The sequence below is a fragment of the Capricornis sumatraensis genome, chromosome 22 (genome assembly GCF_032405125.1).
Source record: "Capricornis sumatraensis isolate serow.1 chromosome 22, serow.2, whole genome shotgun sequence".
NCBI lineage: Eukaryota > Metazoa > Chordata > Mammalia > Artiodactyla > Bovidae > Capricornis > Capricornis sumatraensis.
Window position 1 is genome coordinate 46,353,998 of NC_091090.1, and position 21,690 is coordinate 46,375,687.

At 37.5% G+C, this 21,690-nt stretch overlaps 1 protein-coding gene across 1 annotated transcript in view; it reads left to right on the forward strand.

Annotated features, from left to right (window-relative positions):
• Positions 1-21,690, forward strand: part of RANBP9 (RAN binding protein 9) — a 71,290-nt gene that overhangs the window by 22,053 nt on the left and 27,547 nt on the right. The window contains exons 3-4 of the mRNA XM_068994097.1: positions 16,407-16,459; positions 17,353-17,520. Of these exons, the coding sequence (XP_068850198.1) occupies positions 16,407-16,459; positions 17,353-17,520 (221 nt within the window). The remainder of the gene's footprint in view (positions 1-16,406; positions 16,460-17,352; positions 17,521-21,690) is intronic.

Genomic DNA, 21,690 nt, shown 5'->3' on the forward strand with positions numbered 1-21,690 from the left:
TGGCTGAGACTGGGTCCCTGCCTTCCAGATGTGTGTCAGTAAGATGAGAAGTGAGCATGGCAACACATTATAACATGTATAATAACAGCTGTATGGACAAAGTAGAGAAGTGTGGTGGAGAAAGTGACCAGCTCTGTTGGAAGATGGGGTGGCAATCAGGGAAGCCTCTAGAAAGTGCATGTAGTTATGGAAGAGGAAGAAAGCCAAACACAAGTCTCTCTCACTTCCCTGTCCTTCAGCCACCTGCTCACCCTCCTTAGACCGGCTTCCTAGGAATCCCTCCAGAGTTCATCCCTGAGCAGAGTTTTCAAAGACAAATAGCTGCTTTAGAAGCTGATTTAGTTACTTTTGCTAAAATACAGTGAAGTACTTTGGGATTAGAAAGATGGAGATTTGGATATTGGCTCTGCCACTAATCGGGGCTTCCCTGGTGGCTCAGACAGTAAAGAATGCCCGCAGTGTGGGAGGCCTGGGTTCGATCCCTGGGTAGGAAAGATCCCGTGGAGGAGGGCATGGCAACCCACTCCAGTATTCTGGCCTGGAGAATCCCATGGACAGAGGAGCCTACTGGGACTGGGACCCCATAGTTAATGGGGTACAGAGAGTTGGATTTGACTGAGCGACTGCATCACTTTCACTTTTCTGCTACTTACTAGTTCTGTGTCCTTATACTTTTTGACAAACATTTTTTTTCCCTTTTCTGTAAAATGGAAACAGTGCCAACCTCATAGGGTTGTAAATAGTTCAGGTAAAGCAGCTATTGCAGTGCCTGCTGCAAATCCTTGGTGCTGCTGTTGCCGATGGAGAAAGAGAAACGCAAAGGTTTGTGGCAGGAATGTGTCTAGGGTTTATCATGAAGGGACCTCTAATGGATAATCTCTGCCTATTAGGTGCTAGTTTTAATGGGGAATGATAACGATTGGATTTGCATGTTGGGACGGTTACTCTGTTACATAAAAGAGAGGTCTGAGAGACACAAGAGGACCAGTTGGGCCATTATGATTTTGAATTGGCTTAATCTGTGTAGTGGAGTTAGTGACAAAAATAGATGGATTTGTTAGCTCTTTAGGACTTTAAAGAAAACGAAGAGGCTTGATTAGGAAGTGGGAATAGTAAGGGTAGCTGTTAAAATGCAAAGAATGAAGGGTGGTGACTGGGACAGTCAATTAGATAGATGGTGCTGTGACTGAACATAATAAAGAATACTGGAGGGAAGTGGAGCTTTGAAATTGCAGATAATGGGAACAGTGTGAGAGATCCAGATGATGAATTAATAGTAGGGCTTTGACTAAAAATAAATGGGATTTAGGAGAGAGAAAAGCTGTCAGTGGATTTTAGAGTCCTCAGAATGTAAGTTACTGAAGCCATGAGGATTGATATGATCATCCAAGTATGTGGCGTAAAAAAGAGGAGGCGAGAGGATGGACATCTGAAACACCTCATTTATAGGAAATGTAGAAGAGTGTTAATAGCTAAGAATTCTGAGCAGGGATCGTCAGAGTCAGAAGGAAGGTTGTGAAGAGTCCTGGGTGTTAGAAGCCAGGGAGGTCAGTTAAAAGGAGAACTGAAGTGTCTGCTGGTTGGTCACTGGGGAGGTGGTTAATCCTTGTTCTCGCAAATTCCTTAAAGTTGGGGTGAGAGGGAGTGCAGTGTGTTAGAGAGTTAAGAGTATGCGACGGAGTTAATGGAGCTGCCGAGCTGTGTGGCTCTTATGGGAAATAGTTATTTTCTGTCCCTTCAGAAAAATAGGAAGAAAATTACATCTTGTATAAATTCTATTAATGATTCAACTTGTTTCCTTCCAGTGTTTATATATACACTTTTATTACACAGCTCTACTCTTCCTTAAACAGTTTTATAGCCTATTTTTATTATTGATTTACTTACTGTGTATTTTTTAACCTGCTTACAGGTGTAAGCCTTTTGCTTTAAGGTTAAAAGCTTTGGTCATCTTTCCTCTTTTCACTTTATTTTTTTCCTGCAGTATCATCTATTGTATGTGTATTAAGGCCCATCCATAGCTGTTCTCCTCTTGTTATTTAAGTTGTTTCTCTAATTTTTCGCTATTCTAAAAAATGTTTTGCATTTGCGTATTCGCGTTAAATGATTTTTTAAAAAAATCTTTCTTAGGAAAGATTTCTTGAAGTAGAATTAATGTATCAAAAGAAGGAGTATGTACACATTTAGATACATGATGCAATGGCCAAATTACTCTCTAGAAAAATGAGTTCAACTTCTGCTTGGGCAGGAGAAGCTTGGTCATATATGTAAATTAAGGAGAGGGAGTCACCGGGGAATCCAAGGCAAGTTGAGGAAACAAGCTCCTTTACTGACAGAGTGGGGTCGAGGGGTTAAATATAAGTTAGGAATGTGGGCTGGAATATGCAGTTGATTAGAAGAGAAACATCTCTGCTTTGGGGAGCCTGTCTTGACAGCCTTTGCACCTCCAAACTAGGTTAGACTCCTTTTATCTGCTTTCATAGCACTTCTCCCCGTCATAGCATTTCATCATATTCATAATTATTTGTGTAAGATCTGTCTTCCTTGTTAGAGTGTGAGCTCCACTAGAGCACAGACTTTTGTCTTCTTTACGACTTAATCTCTGTTGTCCCACTCATAGTTACTTAGTAAATAGACCTTGATCAGAGAAGTAAAAATGTTGAACTGTGAGATCTAAAACCATGAATTTGTTGTGACAGCAATTTACATATGTAACATTATTTTTCACTATGTACTCAGCTGGCTGGGGAGGAAAGTTGAATTGCATGATTGATGCAGAGTGGAAAATTACAGTTTAGGAAGTTAGAAGAACAGTTGTAGTAGTTGAGGTTTACTGGTGAAGGAACTTTCAAACGGACAGTTTTAGTTCAGGCTGGGTGAAGGAGAAATGAAATCAGGAAAGAGCCAGCAAAAAAATAGGCGGAATGGAGACATGTGAGGCCTGCTGCTTCTCGTGCGGTTTGAGAGGAGGTGTGGTGGCATTTCTGCGGTGGCGTCCCTGGAGCTGCCAGGCAGGGTGCGCCAGTGACAGAGAGCCTACGTGAGGAGGAGGAGGAGGGCTTTGGGGACAGTTTTTTTCACTAATGTGTCCTCAGTGCACAGAACAATGTCGGGCACAGAACAGGGGCCTGGGTGCGGGTGGCGGGAAGAACAGCTTTTCCTCGGCAAACCCCAGCCCTGTGGCACGCGCCAAGTATAGGTGTTGGTGTTTACAAAACGGACAAGGGGAAACTTGGGTTTTAGATACTTCTTTACCTACGTTTTGAAACCACCAAAGATGCTTGGGAGCTGCATTTTTGATGGCGAGGAGGAATGTGTTATTTAACAAGTGCCTAGTGAATGTGGGAAAGGTGCCCTAGAGATACATAACCACCATGTTTCTTCAATTATTCTTGAGTTGGTTATCTATCTTCAGTGTTGTTGAAATCCCAAGTCACCTCTACGCCTGCTCCATCACTTATTTTATGCCCAGCAAATGCATGTGGATTTTTTTTAAAGAACATTTTCTCCAGTTGTAAGGTAATGTATTCTTCCAAGGAATATATATATATGTGTGTGTGTATATATATTTATATTTTTATATTTATATATATATCTCATTGCATGCAGCATGTGGGATCTTAATTCCCTGGTCAGGAATCAAACCTCCTCCCCTTGCATTGGAAGCCTATTGGAGTCTTAACCAGTGGACCACCAAGGAAGTCCCCTGGTAGTGTATTCTTATGCAAAAGAGAAAATCAGACAAATCCTGTGAAGTAGAAAAAAGCATAACTATTTTAAATAGCATTTGCAGTCCTACCACTCATACTGAACTACAGTTGATATTTTGGGGTATATTCTGCCTTTTTTCCTTCTATTTAAACAGATTTTAACATTAGTCTAAGAATGAAAATTTGGTTTAAGATATATGCGAATCATGTATATCACTACCTATACTTAATATGAGTTTAATTAAAAATTGAGAGACAATCCCATTTTAATAATGTCTTGAAGATACCCACAGTCTTTCAATACAGCATTAAGGTTGTATTTGTTGTTCATGTTGGGTCCCTGAATCGTGTCTGACTCTGTGGCTCCATAACTGTAGCTCTCCAGGCAAGAATACTGGGTTGCCATTTCCTTGTGCAGGGAATCTTCCCTACCCAGGTGACCAAACCCAAGTCGCCTGCATTAACAGGTGGATTCTTGAGCACAGAGCCACCAGGGAAGCCTGTTAAGGTTGTATAGCTTTGTCGTAATGAATCAGTTCAGTTCAGTCGCTCAGTCATGTCCAACTCTTTGCGACCCCATGAATCACAGCACGCCAGGCCTCCCTGTCTATCACCATCTCCCGGAGTTCACTCAGACTCACGTCCATTGAGTCAGTGATGCCATCCAGCCATCTCATCCTCTGTCCTCCCCTTCTCCTCCTGCCCACAATCCCTCCCAGCATCAGAGTCTTCCAATGAGTCAGCTCTTCGCATGAGATGGCCAAAGTACTGGAGTTTCAGCGTTTAGCATCATTCCTTCCTAAGAAATCCCAGGGCTGATCTCCTTCAGAATGGACTGGTTGGATCTCCTTGCAGTCCAAGGGACTCTCAAGAGTCTTCTCCAACACTACAGTTCAAATGCATCAATTCTTCAGCGCTCAGCCTTCTTCACAGTCCAACTCTCACATCCATTCATGACCACTGGAAAAACCATAGCCTTGACTAGACGGACCTTAGTCAGCAAAGTAATGTCTCTGCTTTTGAATATACTATCTAGGTTGGTCATAACTTTTCTTTCAAGGAGTAAGCGTCATTTAATTTCATGGCTGCAATCACCATCGTAATGAATATATTATTACTTAGTCATATTTCAGTTATACAGAATCAGAAAACAGTTTGTAACCAGTCCATTTATGTTTATTTCAGATATATTGCATGCTTGCTGTTTGCTTACTGCTGAAATCACTTACATAAAAGTAAATGTTCCAGAATAGAGAGACGTGATCTGTTAGTCCTGGACCTTCTGATTTTTTCTGGGTGATTTGGCACTTGGAGAGGTTATTCAGGAGGGCTGCTTGAGATGTTTAAAGTGATGACAGAGTAGTAACTGTTTGGGAAAGAAGCACAGGCTGGCGTGGAGTTGCCCCTCATCCTAGGGCTGCCCGCTCTGTGATTTAGGTGGTGCGGGACCTCAGCAGCCTTCCTCGTGCCAAGAAAAGTTAATGCAGTGAACACCCACATACCACCTTAAGTTTAGAGTTAGGGTTTTTGCTCTATTTGCTTTATCCCAGATCTGTCCATCCAGGAATACTTTTTTTTTTTCTAAATGCATTTCAAGGTCAGAGTTTCCAAACCAGTTTTAATTCTCCAGCTTTACACTTGAATCTCTTTTCTTACTCTGAAAATCTTGTTTCTAATCCTATTGACATGATTTTATTTGCTTTGTCCTAGACCATAACTATACATTTCTGAATGAACATACCAATACTATTACTAAAAGAATGTTGAATACCACATGGTTTTTTTTTTACAGTTTCACACCAATTGACATTTTATTAGTTTCACTTGTTAAAATTTATCTTTGTTTATAGGGATTGCTTTTTTCTTTTTGATTTTTGTTTAAATAACACGTCTGAACATTTACATTGTTCACAAATTAAAACTGTACAAGAAGGCCCTTCACAGAAGGCCCCCTTTACCCTGGTCTTCCCCCATAGGTAACCATTTTCACTGATTCTTGTTTTTTTTCTACTATTTCCTTTTGAACTTACAAGCAAATATGCCAGAGAAGACTATGAACGGATCTCACAAGTCACTGGTGACACTAATTGCCTGTAGATCTGGGGAAGTGGTTAGGTGGAAATAGGAGAGAAAGGAAGCTTTAAACATTTTCGTCACGTTTGAATTTTGGTTTTTTTATTATGATGTGGTCTGTTTGCCTTTTCTTTTTGTTTTTTTGTTTTTAAAGGTGGGGCATCAGTGTATTTTTACGCTTAGAAAATTAGTTTATAGTAATACCTGTAGTCTCCTCTTTAAAGATATTCTGTTGTGAGCAGTGATGGAATTAACTACTAACCTCTTTTGGACCTTCCCTTCCCGCTTTCCTAGAATCTTTTTATTGAGTTTTTCGGATAGCCAGCCTTTAGATTTCTTTGCTGGGGGAGCGGGGTGGGACTCTTTCCAGTCCTCCTCTTTATTGATTGAAGTATAGTTGCTTTACAGTATTGTACTAGTTTCAGGTGTACAGCATAGTGATTGAGTATTTTTCTAGGTTTTACTCCAGTTAAAGTTATTATGAAATACTGGCTATATTCCCTATGCTATACAGTATGCCCATGTAGCTTATTTAGTGCATACATAGTAGTTTATACCTCTTCATCCTCTATTCTTTATCTTGTTTTCTGTATCTGTGAGTCTGTTTATGTTTTGTTATATTTATTCCTTTTATATTTTAGATTCCATATATAAGTGATAACATATAGTATCTGTTTTTCTTTGTCTGACTTATTTCGCTGAGCTTAATACTCTCCAAGTCCTCCATGTTGTTGCAAGTGGCAGAATTCTTGGCTGCATAGCACTCTGTGTGTGTGTGTGACATCACATCTTCTTTATCTATTTATGTGACACTTAAGTTGCTCCCATATCTTGGCTGTTGGAAATAATGCTGATGTGAACATTAGGGTGCATGTATCTTTTAAAATTAGTGTTTTCATTGTCTTCAGGAGTGGAATTGCTTTATCATATGGTAGTCTGTTTTTAGAACTATTTTTTAATTGACTGCACCAATTTACATTCCCATGAACAGTGTACAAAGGTTCCCTTTGCTCCACATCTTTGCCAGTATTTATTTGGGGTCTTTCTGATGAGGGCTGTTCTGACAGGTGTGATGTGATAGCTTACTCTGGTTTTGATTGCTTTTCCCTGATGACTAACAGTGTGAAGAACCAGCTTTTGATTTTTTTATTTTCTCAGGTTTCCTGTTTTCAATTTCATTGATTTCTGCTCTGATTTTTATTATTTATTCTCTTCCTAGGCTTATATTTTTCTTAATTACTGATTCCCTAAGATAGAAGCATAAATTATTGATTTTAGATTATTATAATGTTCAGTACTATAAATTTTCCTCTAAGTACCTTTTTTAAGCTGCATCCCACAAATTTTGATAAGTTATATTTTCATTTTTATTTAGTCTAAGATATTTTAAAATTTCTTTTGAGAAATCTTTGTGACCTTTTTGTTATTTAGCACTGTGATGCTTAATCACTAAATAATTTGAGATTTTTCAGCTTTTGAGTTCTTGTTCAACTTCATTATTGGTTTCAGAGTGTCCCTTGTATTATTTTAGTTTTTAAAAATATGAATCTGATCTTTCCTGGTGACTGTTTTTGTGAACTTGAAAAGAATGTATATTCTGATGTTTTTAGATGTGAATGTCAGTGAAATCCAGTTGATGGATGGTGTTCTCTATATCCTTACTGGTTTTCCTCCTGCTCTGTCTGCCGGTTACAGATGTCTCCAGTTATAATAGTGGATTTGACTACTTTTCTGTGTAATTCTATCAGGTTTTGCCTCACATCTTTTGACATTTTGTTACTAGGTGCATCAACATTAAGAATTGTTCTGAAATCTGCTTTGTTTGAAACTAATATGACTGGTCCAGCTTCTTTTGATTAGTATTAGCACAGTGTCCCTCTCTCCACCCCTTCATGTTCGTCTATCTGCGTCTTTATAATGTAAACTAGGTTCTTGTAGAAGCATTTGTGGGTCTTGTTCTCTCAGTTAGTCAGTTTCTTTTGATTGTTGTATTTAGCCCTCTCACATTGAAAATGACTATTGTTATAACTGGGGTGATATCAGCCTTGATTTTAACTATTTTATCCATTGCATTTGTTCCCTGTTGGCTTTTTAAAAAATCTTTTCCCCGCGTCAGTGTTCATTTTTTAAAATGATTGCATTTTCTCTTCTATCTTGAGATAGCATGTATAGTTCTTTAAAAAAATTTATTGGTAGAGTTGCAGTAGACGTTTTCAAGCACTATTAAGTCCATTTTCAAGTAACCCTTCACTGCTTTACAGGTGATGCAGATGCTTTCTGACAGATTATAACCAGTCGCTCTTCCCAGCAGTACCAGCTACGTCGCCGCTGCTTTTCCGCTTGCTTCTGAGCACCCTTGAAATAACGATACTGTGCGCAAAAGCGCGACCACTTGTAGAGGATGCACGCACATGACCATGTACTCCAGACGCGTGGACTAACTTACGTGATTGGACATGTGAACGCACGTTTGCATCTGTGAGAGTTCGCAGCTTGAAGATTCATATGTAGGGGGCTTACTGCACATACTACCACAATAAGCTTCTTGTCCATCGAATCTTGTCACTCTCTCACTGCTGTTGAGTGTGAGCTTGTTTTTGTATGTCATGCAACACCTCAGACAGCTGCCAGCTGTCTTGGTTCACTCTTGATTGTGAGCCACAGCCCTGCACATCTGGTGTTGCAAATCTCCCCTGTCCAATCACTCCTTCTACCACTTTGCAACTCACAAGCTGCAGTTCTATTTCACCAACTTCCCCAAGTAACCTTTAGGTCTTTGTCAGTGTAAGGTGCCATATTTATTATAGTATTTATGTATTTCTTGACAATTGCACATGTGTAAAACCATTGTTACTGAATTTTGGTAGTTTTTAATTGGATTTTTACCCTTTTAAAAAAAGATATGATGAAGTTTTTGAATGTTGTGCTCTTAAACCCATTTGCTCCTTAAGCTCTGTGGTTTTTATTGCATGATGTTGTAACTGCAATGATTTTAAGGAACTCAGACATCATGATAATAGCAGAACTGACTGTAATTGCTCTATCCCATATCTGCCCATTCCTGTCCACCCAGCCATCGATCTTATTTTTTAATGTATTTCCAAGTAAACAGACTTAAGTCCTAATGATTATGGTATGCATAGCGTTAACTAGAGTTTGATACTTGCTTACTGCTCTTTTAAAAATTATAAAAGTTACGTACCGTGAAGTCTGCAGTGTACCATTTGATGAGTAGAAGTGTTTCCTCCTCCTCTTTCCCAGTTAGGCCCTGTCCTCACTGTCTCAGAAGTGCCATTGTTTTCATTTTGCCTGTTCCAGAACTTCATATACAGGCATACTTTGGAGAAATTGCAGGTTCAGTTTCAGACCACCGCAGTGAAGCAAATAATCACAATAAAGCAAGTCACATGAATTTTTTTGGTTTCCCAGTACAGATAAGTTATGTTAACATTATACTATCATCTGTTCATTGTGCAATAGCATTATGTCAAAAAAAAAGTATATCCCTTAATTTAAAAGTACTTTATTGCTAAAAATGCTAGTAATAATGGAAATGGTTGGAATATTACAAGAATTCCCAAAACATGATACAGACGCAAAGTGAGCAGTTGCTGCTCGCAAATCGGTGCTGATGGACATTGTGGGCGCAGGGTTGCCACAGACCTTCAGTTGGTTGCTTTAAAGCTGTATCTGTGAAGCTGAGTAAAATGAGGTATGTCTGCAAAAGGCATCACACAGCATAGACTCTTTTGTAGATTGCTTTGATTCAGGATTACATTTTTTAGGTCATCCGTGTTGTGTGTATCAGTACTTCACTTTCCATTTTATTTCTGAGCAGAACATACCACAGTTTGTGAATCCGTTCACTTGTTGATAGATACATGGGCTGTTTCAGCTTTTTCTCTTTTGTGAAGAAAGTTCTCAGGAGCATGGTTATACAAGTTTCTAGGTGCACATGTTGCCTTCATTTCTCTTCTGAGTGGAACCGCAGGGTCTTGGGGTAAGCATACACTCAGACTTAGGAGAAACTGCCAGCCATGTTCCAAAGGGGTTGTACCATTTTACGTTCCCCCCAACAGCGTGCGAAAGTTCTTATTGTACCAGATCCTTGGCAGTACTGGTGTGGTCAGCCTGAAGTCGTGACCATTCTGCTGGGTGTATAGTGGTACCTCAGTGTGGCTTTAATTTCCCTTTTTAGTGACTACTCGCCACTGCAGTGCAGCGTTTCGTGTACTTCTCATTTATTTGCAGTGTTCTATGATATTTTGTGAAGTGTCTATTCAGATCTTTTGTTCATTTATAAAAATTAGATTGTCTTATGTCTTTGGGGCAGAGTTTAATTTTGTTGATGTCTGACTCACGAGTTTGTTATTTAATGGTTCTTGCTTTCTGTGTCCTAATAGGTGTTTGCTTTATCCCCATGTAAGTAAGATACTTTTACGTGTTTTCTTTTAGAAGCTTTATACATTTAATCTTTGTGTTTAGGACTGTGATCCATTTTCAGTTGAGTTTTATATATCGTGTGAGGTAGAGATTAATGTTTACTTTTGCAAATGGATATCAGTTCTATCATTGTTGATAGAAAAACCTCCCTTACTCTTTTGGACTGTTTTGGCACCCTTGTAAAAATGATTGGATAAGTGTGGAACTCTTTTGGGTCTCTTTCTGAATCCATTGCTTTGATTTGTTTGTTGATCCTTCGTGCCAGTACCACACTGTCCTGACTACTCAGGTTTATGCTAGGTGAATCTTGAGGTCAAATGATGTAAGTCCTATATCTGTATTCTTTCTCATACTTTCTTTTGGATATTTTAGATCCTGTTTATTTCAAATGTTGGAATCAGCCTGTCAGTTTTATAGAAACCTCCTAGCGTGAGTATAATTTGGATTGCATTGACTAGAGATCAATTTGGAGAGAATTGTAGCCTTAATAATATTGAGTCTTCTAGTCCATAAATGTGATGTATCTCTCTGTTTATTTACATCTTCTTTAATTTCCCCATCATTGTTTAGTAATTTTCAGCTGAGAAATTCTACATGTCTTTGGTTCAGTTCTTAAATGCTTTATGCTTTCTGGTCCTTTTGTAGATGTAATTGTTTTTAAAATTTTATTTTCTTAGTGTTTGCTGCCAGTATATACAAATACAGTAGATACTTTTATATAGTAACTCTGTATCATGCAGCTGTACTTAAATTCACTTATTAACTTTACTGATTATTTTGTGTTTATCTTTTGCTAAAGTGATGTTATTTACAAATAAAGTCAGATTTATTTCTTCCCCTTTTTCTTGAATAGGATGTTTTTATTAGATGAATATATTTGTCTGTATTTAGCTTTTAGCAATAAGCTATGCTGAACTCTAAAAATGTCCTACCATTAATTTATGCAATATTTTTTAGTCAAACTAACCATTCATTCGAAAATGTGCATTGAGCACCTCCTCTGTGCCAGTCCGCCCCTCTGCACAGAGAACAAAATGCTAATAGTCACAGTAACACAGTCCTTGCTATAAATTTGTTACACCTCTGAGTTGTTCCTTGCGTGTGAAAGCTAGTGAGGGATCATGTTATACTGTGTCTTTATATGTCAGGTAATTTTGAATTGCATGTTGTAACTGGATTATAATTTTTTAAATTAACAATATTTTTCAGTGAGTTTAATGACATTTCATAATTTTCTTTGCTAATTGTCATTTCTCTGTCTCATGCATCTCCTTCTGGTTTCACTGGACTTCCTACTGAAGTCTATTCTCAAATAGTTCTTTCGTGAGCATTTGTGGATAGCAGAGTATTAGCTTTATTATGCCATAGAATGCCTTGTTTTGCCCTCATTCTTGGATGAGGCTTTACCTGGGATTAAGTGCTGGGTTGACAGTTCTTTACTCTCAATGCTTTGTGCCATCGTTTACTGTCATCAGCCACTGCTGGAGAGGAGTCAGCTTTCGTTTTAATTGTCATTCCTTCTGACTTGATCTGCCTTTCTCTTTGGAAGCTTTTAGGAGTTTGTTTGTATCGACAGTCTATAGTGTGTTTGTGTGTGTCTGTTTTTATCTTCCTCAGTGTGTGTGATGTGCACTTTCAACTTAACCAAAATATTTTTTAATTGTGGGAAATCATTCGCTAAACTCTCTCAGTAAATATTGGTGTTCCACTGTACTTTTTAATAATGATGATTCCATTTTTTTTAACATAATCCTAAATATATGTATTTTTTAAATGCTTTTTTTTTTAATCGTACTCTCCATTGATGTCTTCTAGAATGAATTCATGTTCCAGTTGTGTATTTCATTGGTCTTATGCACCTTTTGCGGGGGGCTTCCTGTGTAGCTCAGCTGGTGAAGAACCTGCCGGCAATGCAGGGGACTCTGTTCGATTCCTGGGTGGGGAAGTTCCCCTGGAGAAGGGATAGGCTGCCCACTCCAGTGTTCTTGGGCTTCCCTGGTGGCTCAGACAGTAAAGAGTCTGCCTGCACAAGAATATACAATGGAGAAAAGACAGTCTCTTTAACAAGTGGTGCTGGGAAAACTGGTCAACCACTTGTAAAAGAATGAAACTAGAACACTTTCTAACACCATACACACAAATAAACTCAAAATGGATTAAAGATCTAAATGTAAGACCAGAAACTATAAAACTCCTAGAGGAAAACAGGCAAAACACTCTCTGACATAAATCACAGCAGGATCCTCTGACCCACCTCCCAAAGTAAAGCAAAAATAAATGCAACTTAATTAAACTTAAAAACTTTGCACAACGAAGGAAACTATAAGCAAGGTGAAAAGACAGACTTCAGAATGGGAGAAAATAATAGCAAACGAAGCAACTGACAAAGAATTAATCTCAAAAATATACAAGCAGCTCATGCAGCTCAGTTCCAGAAAAATAAACGACCCAATCAAAAAAATGGGCCAAAGAACTAAACAGACATTTCTCCAAAGAAGACATACAGATGGCTAACAAACACATGAAAAGATGCTCAACATCACTCATTATCAGAGAAATGCAAATCAAAACCACAATGAGGTACCATCTCATGCCGGTCAGAATGGTTACTATCAAAAAGTCTACAAACAGTAAATGCTGGAGAGGGTACGGAGAAAATGGAACCCTCTTAAACTGTTGGTGGGAATGCAAACTAGTACAGCCACTATGGAGAACAATGTGGAGACTCCTTTAAAAACTGGAAATAGAACTGCCATACAACCCAGCAATCCCACTGCTGGGCATACACACCGAGGAAACCAGAATTGAAAGAGACACGTGTACCCCAGTGTTCATCGCAGCACTGTTTATAATAGCCAGGACATGGAAGCAACCTAGATGTCCATCAGCAGATGAATGGATAAGAAAGCTGTGGTACATATACACAATGAAATATTACTCAGCTATTAAAAAGAAGGCATTTGAATCAGTTCTAATGAGGTGGATGAAACTGGAGCCTACTATACAGAGTGAAGTAAGCCAGAAAGAAAAACACCAATACAGTATACTAATGCATATATTAGAAAGATGGTAATGATGACCCTATATGTGGGACATCAAAAGAGACACAGATGTAAAGAACAGACTTTTGGACTCTGTGGGAGAAGGAGAGGGTGGGATGATTTGGGAGAATAGCATTGAAACATGTATATTACCTTATGTGAAACAGATCGCCAGTCCAGGTTTGATGCATGAAAGAGGGCACTCAGGGCCGGTGCACTGGGATGACCCGGAGGGATGAGATGGGGAGGGATGGGGGAGGGGAGTTCAGGATGGGGAATCCATGGCTGATTCATGTGAATATATGGCAAAAACCACTACAGTATTGTAAAGTAATTAGCCTCCAATTAAATAAAATTTAAAAAAAGAGAATCTGCCTGCAGTGTGGGAGACCTGGGTTTAATCCCTGGGTTGGAAAGATCCCCTGGAGGAGGGCATGACAACCCACTCCAGTATGCTTGCCTGGAGAATTCCCATGGACAGAGGAGCCTAGCGGGCTATAGTCCATGGGGTCACAAAGAGTTGGCCACAATTAAACATGGCACATTTTTGGTGTATTTTAGAATTCTGTTTTTGTGGCATTATTTAAATTAGGAAGGTAAACATTTTTCTTCATTTTGTTATCTAGTTGTCTACTTTCTCTTGGTTACAGTTGCTTTCTAACTCCTGGGCCCCCAGTCAAAAGCCAGTCTACATTAGGGCTGCCAGGTTCTCTGTTCAGGGTGAATGTTATAGGCTGTGTCACAGATGGAGTCAGGAACTTTGTCCAGCTCTTAGCTAAGAGGCTGTTCCTTCTCCCTCCCGCTTAACTAGGCCACAGTCTCAGATGAGCTTTAGCCAAGGCCGCAGGTGGTATCTGTGTTTTCTTCCCTTCAGGAGGGGGAGCCTCTTCCCTGTGGGCTTTAAGCAGTGAGCAGAGCTGATGATCCATTGTGGAAGCCTGTTAGCCCTTGGTGCCTCAGGAGGAACTCCTCCCGGTTCATGGGTGTCCTCGGGCCCAGAGCTGTCCCTGCTTGCTTTGTGTTTCTTCTCGGAGGTTCTCTTGTAACTCACTACTTTCTTTAAACATAAATAATTACATTGTATGCTATATTTGGGACAAAGGAGCTGAATCAGAACACCAACTTAATGAGTCTTGACTGGACATCCAACATGTTTCTTCTTGGTTTGTCACTGTTGTGTCCCTTGACACATAACTCTTGTTGGTCATATTGCACTTGCGAATTCCATTATCTGTGAATGTTAATATCTAGTAGGACAGACACAAGTTATTTTTTATTTAACTTTGTCTTGACCAAAATTCTCTATTTTTGCATGTGAACTTTAAAATCACCTTTTCTAGTTTTCAAGAGATAGACTCATTTGGAGCCTTATCTTGAACCTCAGTACACATATATATTGATTTTAGAAAGATTGCTATTCTTATGCTGTTATATTATCCAGATACTAAAATACTCATTTATTACCACTTTTAAGATACCGTTTTTGAGCTTTACTTGAGCTCTTTACTCCTATTTTGTATACGTGCATGCTGAGTCACTTCAGTTGTGTCCGACTCTTTGCAACCCTATGGACTGTGGCCCGCTAGGCTCCTTTGTCCATTGGATTCTCCAGGCAAGAATACTAGAGTGGATTGCCATTTCCTTCTCCAGGGAATATTCCCGACCCGGGGATCGATCCCGTGTCTCTTAAGTCACCTGGGAAGCCTCCATCCTTAATGATACCCCTGTTTTATAGTGTCTGTAGTTATGATTAGTAACTACAGATTCTACTTCCTTTCTCTAGCTGATTATTACTAGAAAAGAAATTAAAATATTTTTCTTACATTCAGTCAATTTCCAAAAGTGTGTTGGTTGCTCAATTGTGCCTAGCTCTTTGCGACCTCATGGACTATAGCCGGTCAGGCTCCTCTATTCATGAAATTCTCCAGGCAAGAATACTGGAGTGGGTGTCTATTACCTTCTCCAGGGGATCTTAAATTTTCCCCAAATACCTAGTTAATTCTAAAAACTTAGAGTATATTCCATAGTTTCCAAGGTATATAATCAGAGCAACCACAATTAATATAATTTTATATCTTGTAATATTTATACTTGTTATCTAGGTCTCTTATTAAACTAACACCTTTAAAACAATGTTTAACAGTTGTAGGCATCTCTGTGCCTGATTTTATTGGAAATGACTTAAGTGTTTCACTGTTGAATACCTTGCTTGTTGTATTAGATTTGGCAAAAAGTGTGTCTTATTTAGGTACTTCCCTTTTATTTGAGTTTTTATTAGGAGTGGTAGCTGAATTCATCAAATACCATTTTAAATCTTGCACAATTAACAATTTAACTAATTGTTAACTAATGGACTCAGTTTGCTTTTTTAGTTTTTCTTTTTTGCATCAATATTTGTAAATGAATTTCTTTATACTTTTTATACTTTTTTGTACTTTATACTTAAAAAATATTTCTCTTACATTATATTTTGAACTCCCTTTATCAGACTTTATTAATATTTAAATTTTTTTAAATGAATCGCATACTTTAATGATTACCTTTTGCTCTAGTATTTCTTTTGCAGAGATAATTTTGTTCTCATGTTTTATACATTAATACTTAAGGCTTTCATGTTGAAGTCCATATGGTCAATTTGCCTAAATACTTTCGGAAAACCAATACATAGTTACCCTGTACCGCATACTTTTTAGGATATTTAGGTATTGCAGATGCTTTTATCTGAATTGAATTTTTTTCAAATATGTCTCCATGTCTTTGTTTAGGGGAGGGGAGGAACTAGATTTTTACTGTGTCCTTTTAAAAGCCACATGCCCCCTGTACTTTTTGTTAGAATTCTTAATTCCAAATATGTATGTGTAGATAAGTTGGAAAGATTTTTATAATTGTAAGAATACATAAGTAATTCTTTGGGTAAGTTTATGAATGATAGCTATAGGAATTTACTGTGAGTCTGGGTTTTGTTGTTGGCTTAATATTGCCCTTTTTGCTTTTTCATGAATTCGAAGAATTTTTTTGAAGCTACCCTGTGCATTTCATCTTGGGCTTAATTGTGATAATGTTTGAGATTGTTTGGTAATTTATACTTATATATAACTATAGTCACCAGCTTTTCTTTCTTCCTTTTTTTTTTAAACAGTTACATGGGAATTGGCCTTTCTGCTCAAGGTGTGAACATGAACAGACTGCCAGGTACACTTGTAATTGAATTACAGTACGGTCTTGTGGCTAATTCTGGCTAAAAATGTTGAGTAATAATAACTTGAGATAGTTAAGTACATTAATCTTCTATATTTTTGATCACTTTATGAGTTCAGAGTTGAAGCTAAATGTTGCTAATAAATTTTATGCTATTTTGCAAAATATGCCATGCCTTGTTTTGTTTTGCTTGTTTTTGTTTTGCTTGTTGGTATTTTGAACTTCTAGTACCTAGTGATATCAACTACGTTAGATGTTTTAATGTGGTTGGTTCTGTCTCCTACCCAACACATTCCTGACTTTTAGGAATTCCCCATTTTCAGTTGTTTAATACTCTGGGTATCTAGGCTGATATTAAAAGTAAACTAAGGAGAAAAAAGGCAAAGTAAGGAAGGTGTGAAACACAATGGTAGACTGTTTTCCTAAAACCATTAATTGTACCAAAGTGATTCTTCGATTATATTTTCTGATGTTCTGTTTACTGTTAAAAATTAACTGTAGAGGAAACTGCTTGAAAATTGAAAGAAAAATCTTGTATGTTATTTTAAACTCTGTGTGTGCTTAAACCAAATGAAAGCAAAATTCCTTTGGTCTATTAGCGAAGGAAATATGCATGGAGACTGCGTCTTACTGTTTGTTTGCTTTTTCTGTTAAGAGTCCTCTCTGTTTATGACATAGTTTAGCGTTCTGTGTGGCAGATTTATTTTTGTTAATGTAAGCAGTGTTTTAATACAGAATTTATGTACTCTTGGGAATTTTACCTTTGCAAAGGTGAAATTTACAGAGATTGTACTGTTGTTGCTTGTCTTGTTATAAATTTACTGAATAGTTCTAGTATGGGGGAACCTTACTTTTCACTGTAAATATACTGAAACGTTCTCTTTTAGGCTGGGATAAACATTCATATGGTTACCATGGTGATGATGGACATTCATTTTGTTCTTCTGGAACGGGACAACCTTATGGACCAACTTTTACAACTGGTGATGTCATTGGCTGTTGTGTTAACCTTATCAACAACACCTGCTTCTACACCAAGAATGGACATAGTTTAGGTACTAAAATAACCAGATGTTATGGTTATTGTACTTACAACATGGTAGTAATGTTTATTATGTAATTCTCCTTTATGAGTAGATGCCTCTGGAAATTATTTCAAACGGTGAAAATTTAAATCTGAAGTATTATGTAATGGGCACATATTCAATTAAAAATCTTAATTTTTTACATTGAAGGCCACATCGTATCACACCTGTGGGACTAACTAGAAAGAACTGCATGGTCAGATATTTATTCTAGTAACGGAAATGCTACATGTTTTCTGGTTTGCCTTGAATAAAGCCCTTTACAGTATGATCCAGTTTTCTACATACTGGGTGCTGAGAAAAAAGCGGTCAGTTTTTAGTATAATATGAGGGTAATGAGAGAGCCTGGAAAAGCTTATGCTCCCAGCCAAATGAAGGGCATTGACATACTGAAAAATCAGGCCTGCTAACAAAAAATTAATAAGGATTGTAACTACAAGCTAGTTCTGCAAAAGGGAGCAGAACTAAAGTGAGCAAATGATAACAAAACTTCTAAAAGACAGCTGGCAAATAAACAGATTAGCGAAAGGATGAGAAAATCACTCTGCTGTAAGACTAACAAGGAAATTACGGGTTTTGGTCGAATATCTGTACTACTCAGATTTAATACTTTTATGCTCCCTTTTCTTAGATTTTTTTTTTGTCTTTGTTTTGTATTAAAGTAAGTATAAAGGATAGCAAGGTTGATGCTTTTTAAAAAAGTTTCAGATTTTTAACTGTTTAAAACATTCTTGATTTATAGCAGGTTATTTCTGATGAGATAAAGTGAAAGAAGGCATAAACTAATCCCCAAAGGCAGAAAATTCAGTTTGCTTATAAACAGTATTTAAAAATTAAACTGCAGATAGTATGCTTAGACATGTAATAAATACTTTTTAATATAATGCAAAAAGTATTCTGTAATTTAATAGTAGAGAATTCTAAACTTTGGGCTACGTTGGTAATAGTTATTTGGGTTTTTTAGTGTCTCGACATACTCCTCATATAATGTTACTGTCTTAGTCATAGTTAGTTACATTTGGCTTAAAACTTTTCCTTCTGATTATTACTGTTGATTCTGAAGTTCTATGCTGGCTAACTTAAAAGCTCTCACAAGTCCACAGAGATTCTTAACATTCTTCTCAGTACGAGACCGTTGATAAAGGATGCCATGTATATATAGTGTGTGTATTTGTGATCTGATTGTTATTGCAGACTGGCTTCCAGAAGGAGGCAGCCCTTTTAGTTTGTTGTTGCTCTTCAGGCTCTGTCTGACTTGTCAAAGCAGTTAACTGGGATAGTCTTCATTGGCTTGGCAGCTTAAGGTATTTAAGATCTTAAACCAGAAGTCTGCCTGTAGGTAGGTCCTTTGGTTCAGTAATGCAAAGATGACATTTTTAAAACCAAAACGAGTCTTTTCATAGTTTACAAAAACTTTATTTCAGAGAAGAAATTTTATTTGGGGACTTGAGAAGATCACAGGTGATATGATATTATTTTTTTTCCTATTAGATTTTCACAAGCGTTTACATTGAGATTTTCTCTTGCGTAAGGAAGCTGTTTTTAAAATATGTTGCTGTCGTTCAGTTCCTAAGTTGTGTGTGACTCTTTGTGACCCCATGAACTGCAGCACACGAGATGCTGTTTAAGAACAAGGGTGCTCATGGAATCACGTTCTAAAACTGTCAGTTTGAAACACTTGGCATTATTCATTCATAAACCTAATATGTGTTTATCAAACACATGGAGAGTCAGGATGACGGTGGTCAGTATGAGAGTTCAGTTGTCTGGGTTTATCTCCTGGCTTGGGCTTGTGACCTTAGGCGAGTTACTTAAACATCTCTGTGCCTCAGATCATAAAACCAGATCACTATAACATGTGCCTTACTGAGGTTGCTAGGGCAAACTGAAGTGATGTGTGTGAAGTTAAGTGATTGCCATACACTTAGCGAGTGCTCAGTAAATGTTGTTTATCGTCATTTGCCAGACTCTGGCCCAGGTGCTGGGGATGCAGTGAGCAAAAATTATTCCTCTGGAGCAGAGGTCAGCAAGCTGTGATGGCCCACGGGCCAGATCAGTCTTGGGTCTGCTTTCTAAGTAAAGTTTCATTGAAACACAGTCACCCCCCACCCCACCCCCACCCCCTGTTCATTTATTTTCTGTGTATGGCTGCTGTCCTGCTGCTGGAGCAGAATTAAGTAGTTGAAACAAGCCTAGAGAGCTGACCCTCTACAGAGTAATGTGTTTCTCTCTGGACCAGATTCTAGCATGTAGAAGATAAAATATTGCTCAGCTACTTTTCCTTCGTATTTCACAAAGTGGATAATTTGTGCCCCAAAGCTTGGTACATCCTTAGTTTCTGTCTCATGGAGGTTTTCAAAATGTATATTTACTTACCATATAAAGAGAAATAAAAAGGGTTTTGAGGAAATAATTAAAGGAGAAATATTTCAGTATGCAAGTTAATTCATTTGCATTTTTAAATTTTGTTATCATTCTTCAGTTGATGGTTACTTTTCTAGAAGTGTCTTGATAATCAGATTACGACGTTGGGAAAAAATTGTTTTCTGTGTAAAACTTAAATAATTGTTTAGCTTGTTAAAGTGCCATTTTTGTGGTCTGAATATGTCTAGGTTGTGTTTAATATATTTGACAGTGTTCAGAAGTGTTATTCTATAGAATAAAGTTGGATATTTCATTAGAGATTTTGGTAAAGTGAGGAAGGATCTCATTAATTACTGACAAAAGTAAATTTTTGCTTAAACAATATAAATTTAGACAGTCTTTATCGATAGACATTTTTGAAGAAAAGTGATTAGGCTGCTGTTTTATGAAAGGTGGTAAAATTATATATGGTCATGTTTTATTTATTCTTGCTATTTTCTTTGTTCTTTTTAGTTTTCTGAAATTTTTAGGATAAATTCTCAAATTTGTTTGGCCCACAATCACTTTACTTTCTGTTTATTAATGAAACTAAAGGTAATCTGAATGTTTTCACTTTTGACAAGTTAACGTATGAGTTTACTGGTTTTTAGCAGTCATAAAAACAGTATTTTAATTACAAAGCACTATTTTCACATTTATTTCAAGGCGTATATAGTAGAGATTTATAGTCAGTTTGCCTTTTAACTTTATCACTTTAATGAATAGTCAGGTAGTTGTATTTTCTGGTGGTACAGCACAACTCTAGAGCCACAGACTCTCAACTGGGAAGAGACCTTAAAGATAATGTTTCAACAGAAGGGCCCTCATTCTTTTAGGTGGTGATCATCACCATAGAGGGAGGGATGCTGACATGGTTTCATTTTGTCTTAATGTGTGTTTAAACTGAAGAACTGCGATTAGCCAACTCAACAGTACCACCCCTTCCCATTATTATAGAGCTCAGTCTTTTTTAACATATAACTGAGGTACTATAGAAATATCTGGTTTGTTTATTATCTTATTTTCAGCTAAGTAATTTATTTGCATATTTAAAGGGTGATTACATCATCACTTTGGGATGTCAGTAGATTTATTCCAGTGATGTTGCCATTGTTCAAATATATTTGGTACATAACTGTTGAAATTGCTGTCAGAGGGCTTTAAGAGACATTCTCAACTGTATCTTTGTCCTTTGAAGGAGGAATTAATTTTGTTTTCTAGAGTGATCAAAACTTTGAGAATGTATTTTTATGAGAATTTTTTAAAGTAAACAAGGCTACTATATTTTCTCTTCACCCCTTTTTGTAACAGAAAGTCTCCTTTTCCCTTAAAATTATTTAAAAGCTAAATCTAGGTAAGGAAGGTTTAAATAACAAGGCTGGATAAAGCAGCTTAGGTGTCAGTCAGAAATTAAATGTAATTATTTTGCAACCAGTTTTCTTTTGTGCTTCCTCACATAGCTTTGAATATATATCTGAAACCATTTCAGAAATCCTGGAGGCAACAGCCGTACCCCAGAAATAAAATTGGCGTGTCCCTAACACAAGGGTCATGAGCTTGAAACAGGATGGCATTCACTCAGACCTGTATTAGTGTTATTGAGAGAAAAACTGGTCTTGTTAGTTTATATTTAGCTTTTTAATTTTTTTCGTCCTTTGCTATGTCTTCCCTTCTTTTTGGTGAGAAATTCAGCTTGTCACCACACTCTGCCTTTGAAAAACGACTTCTAATGCCGTT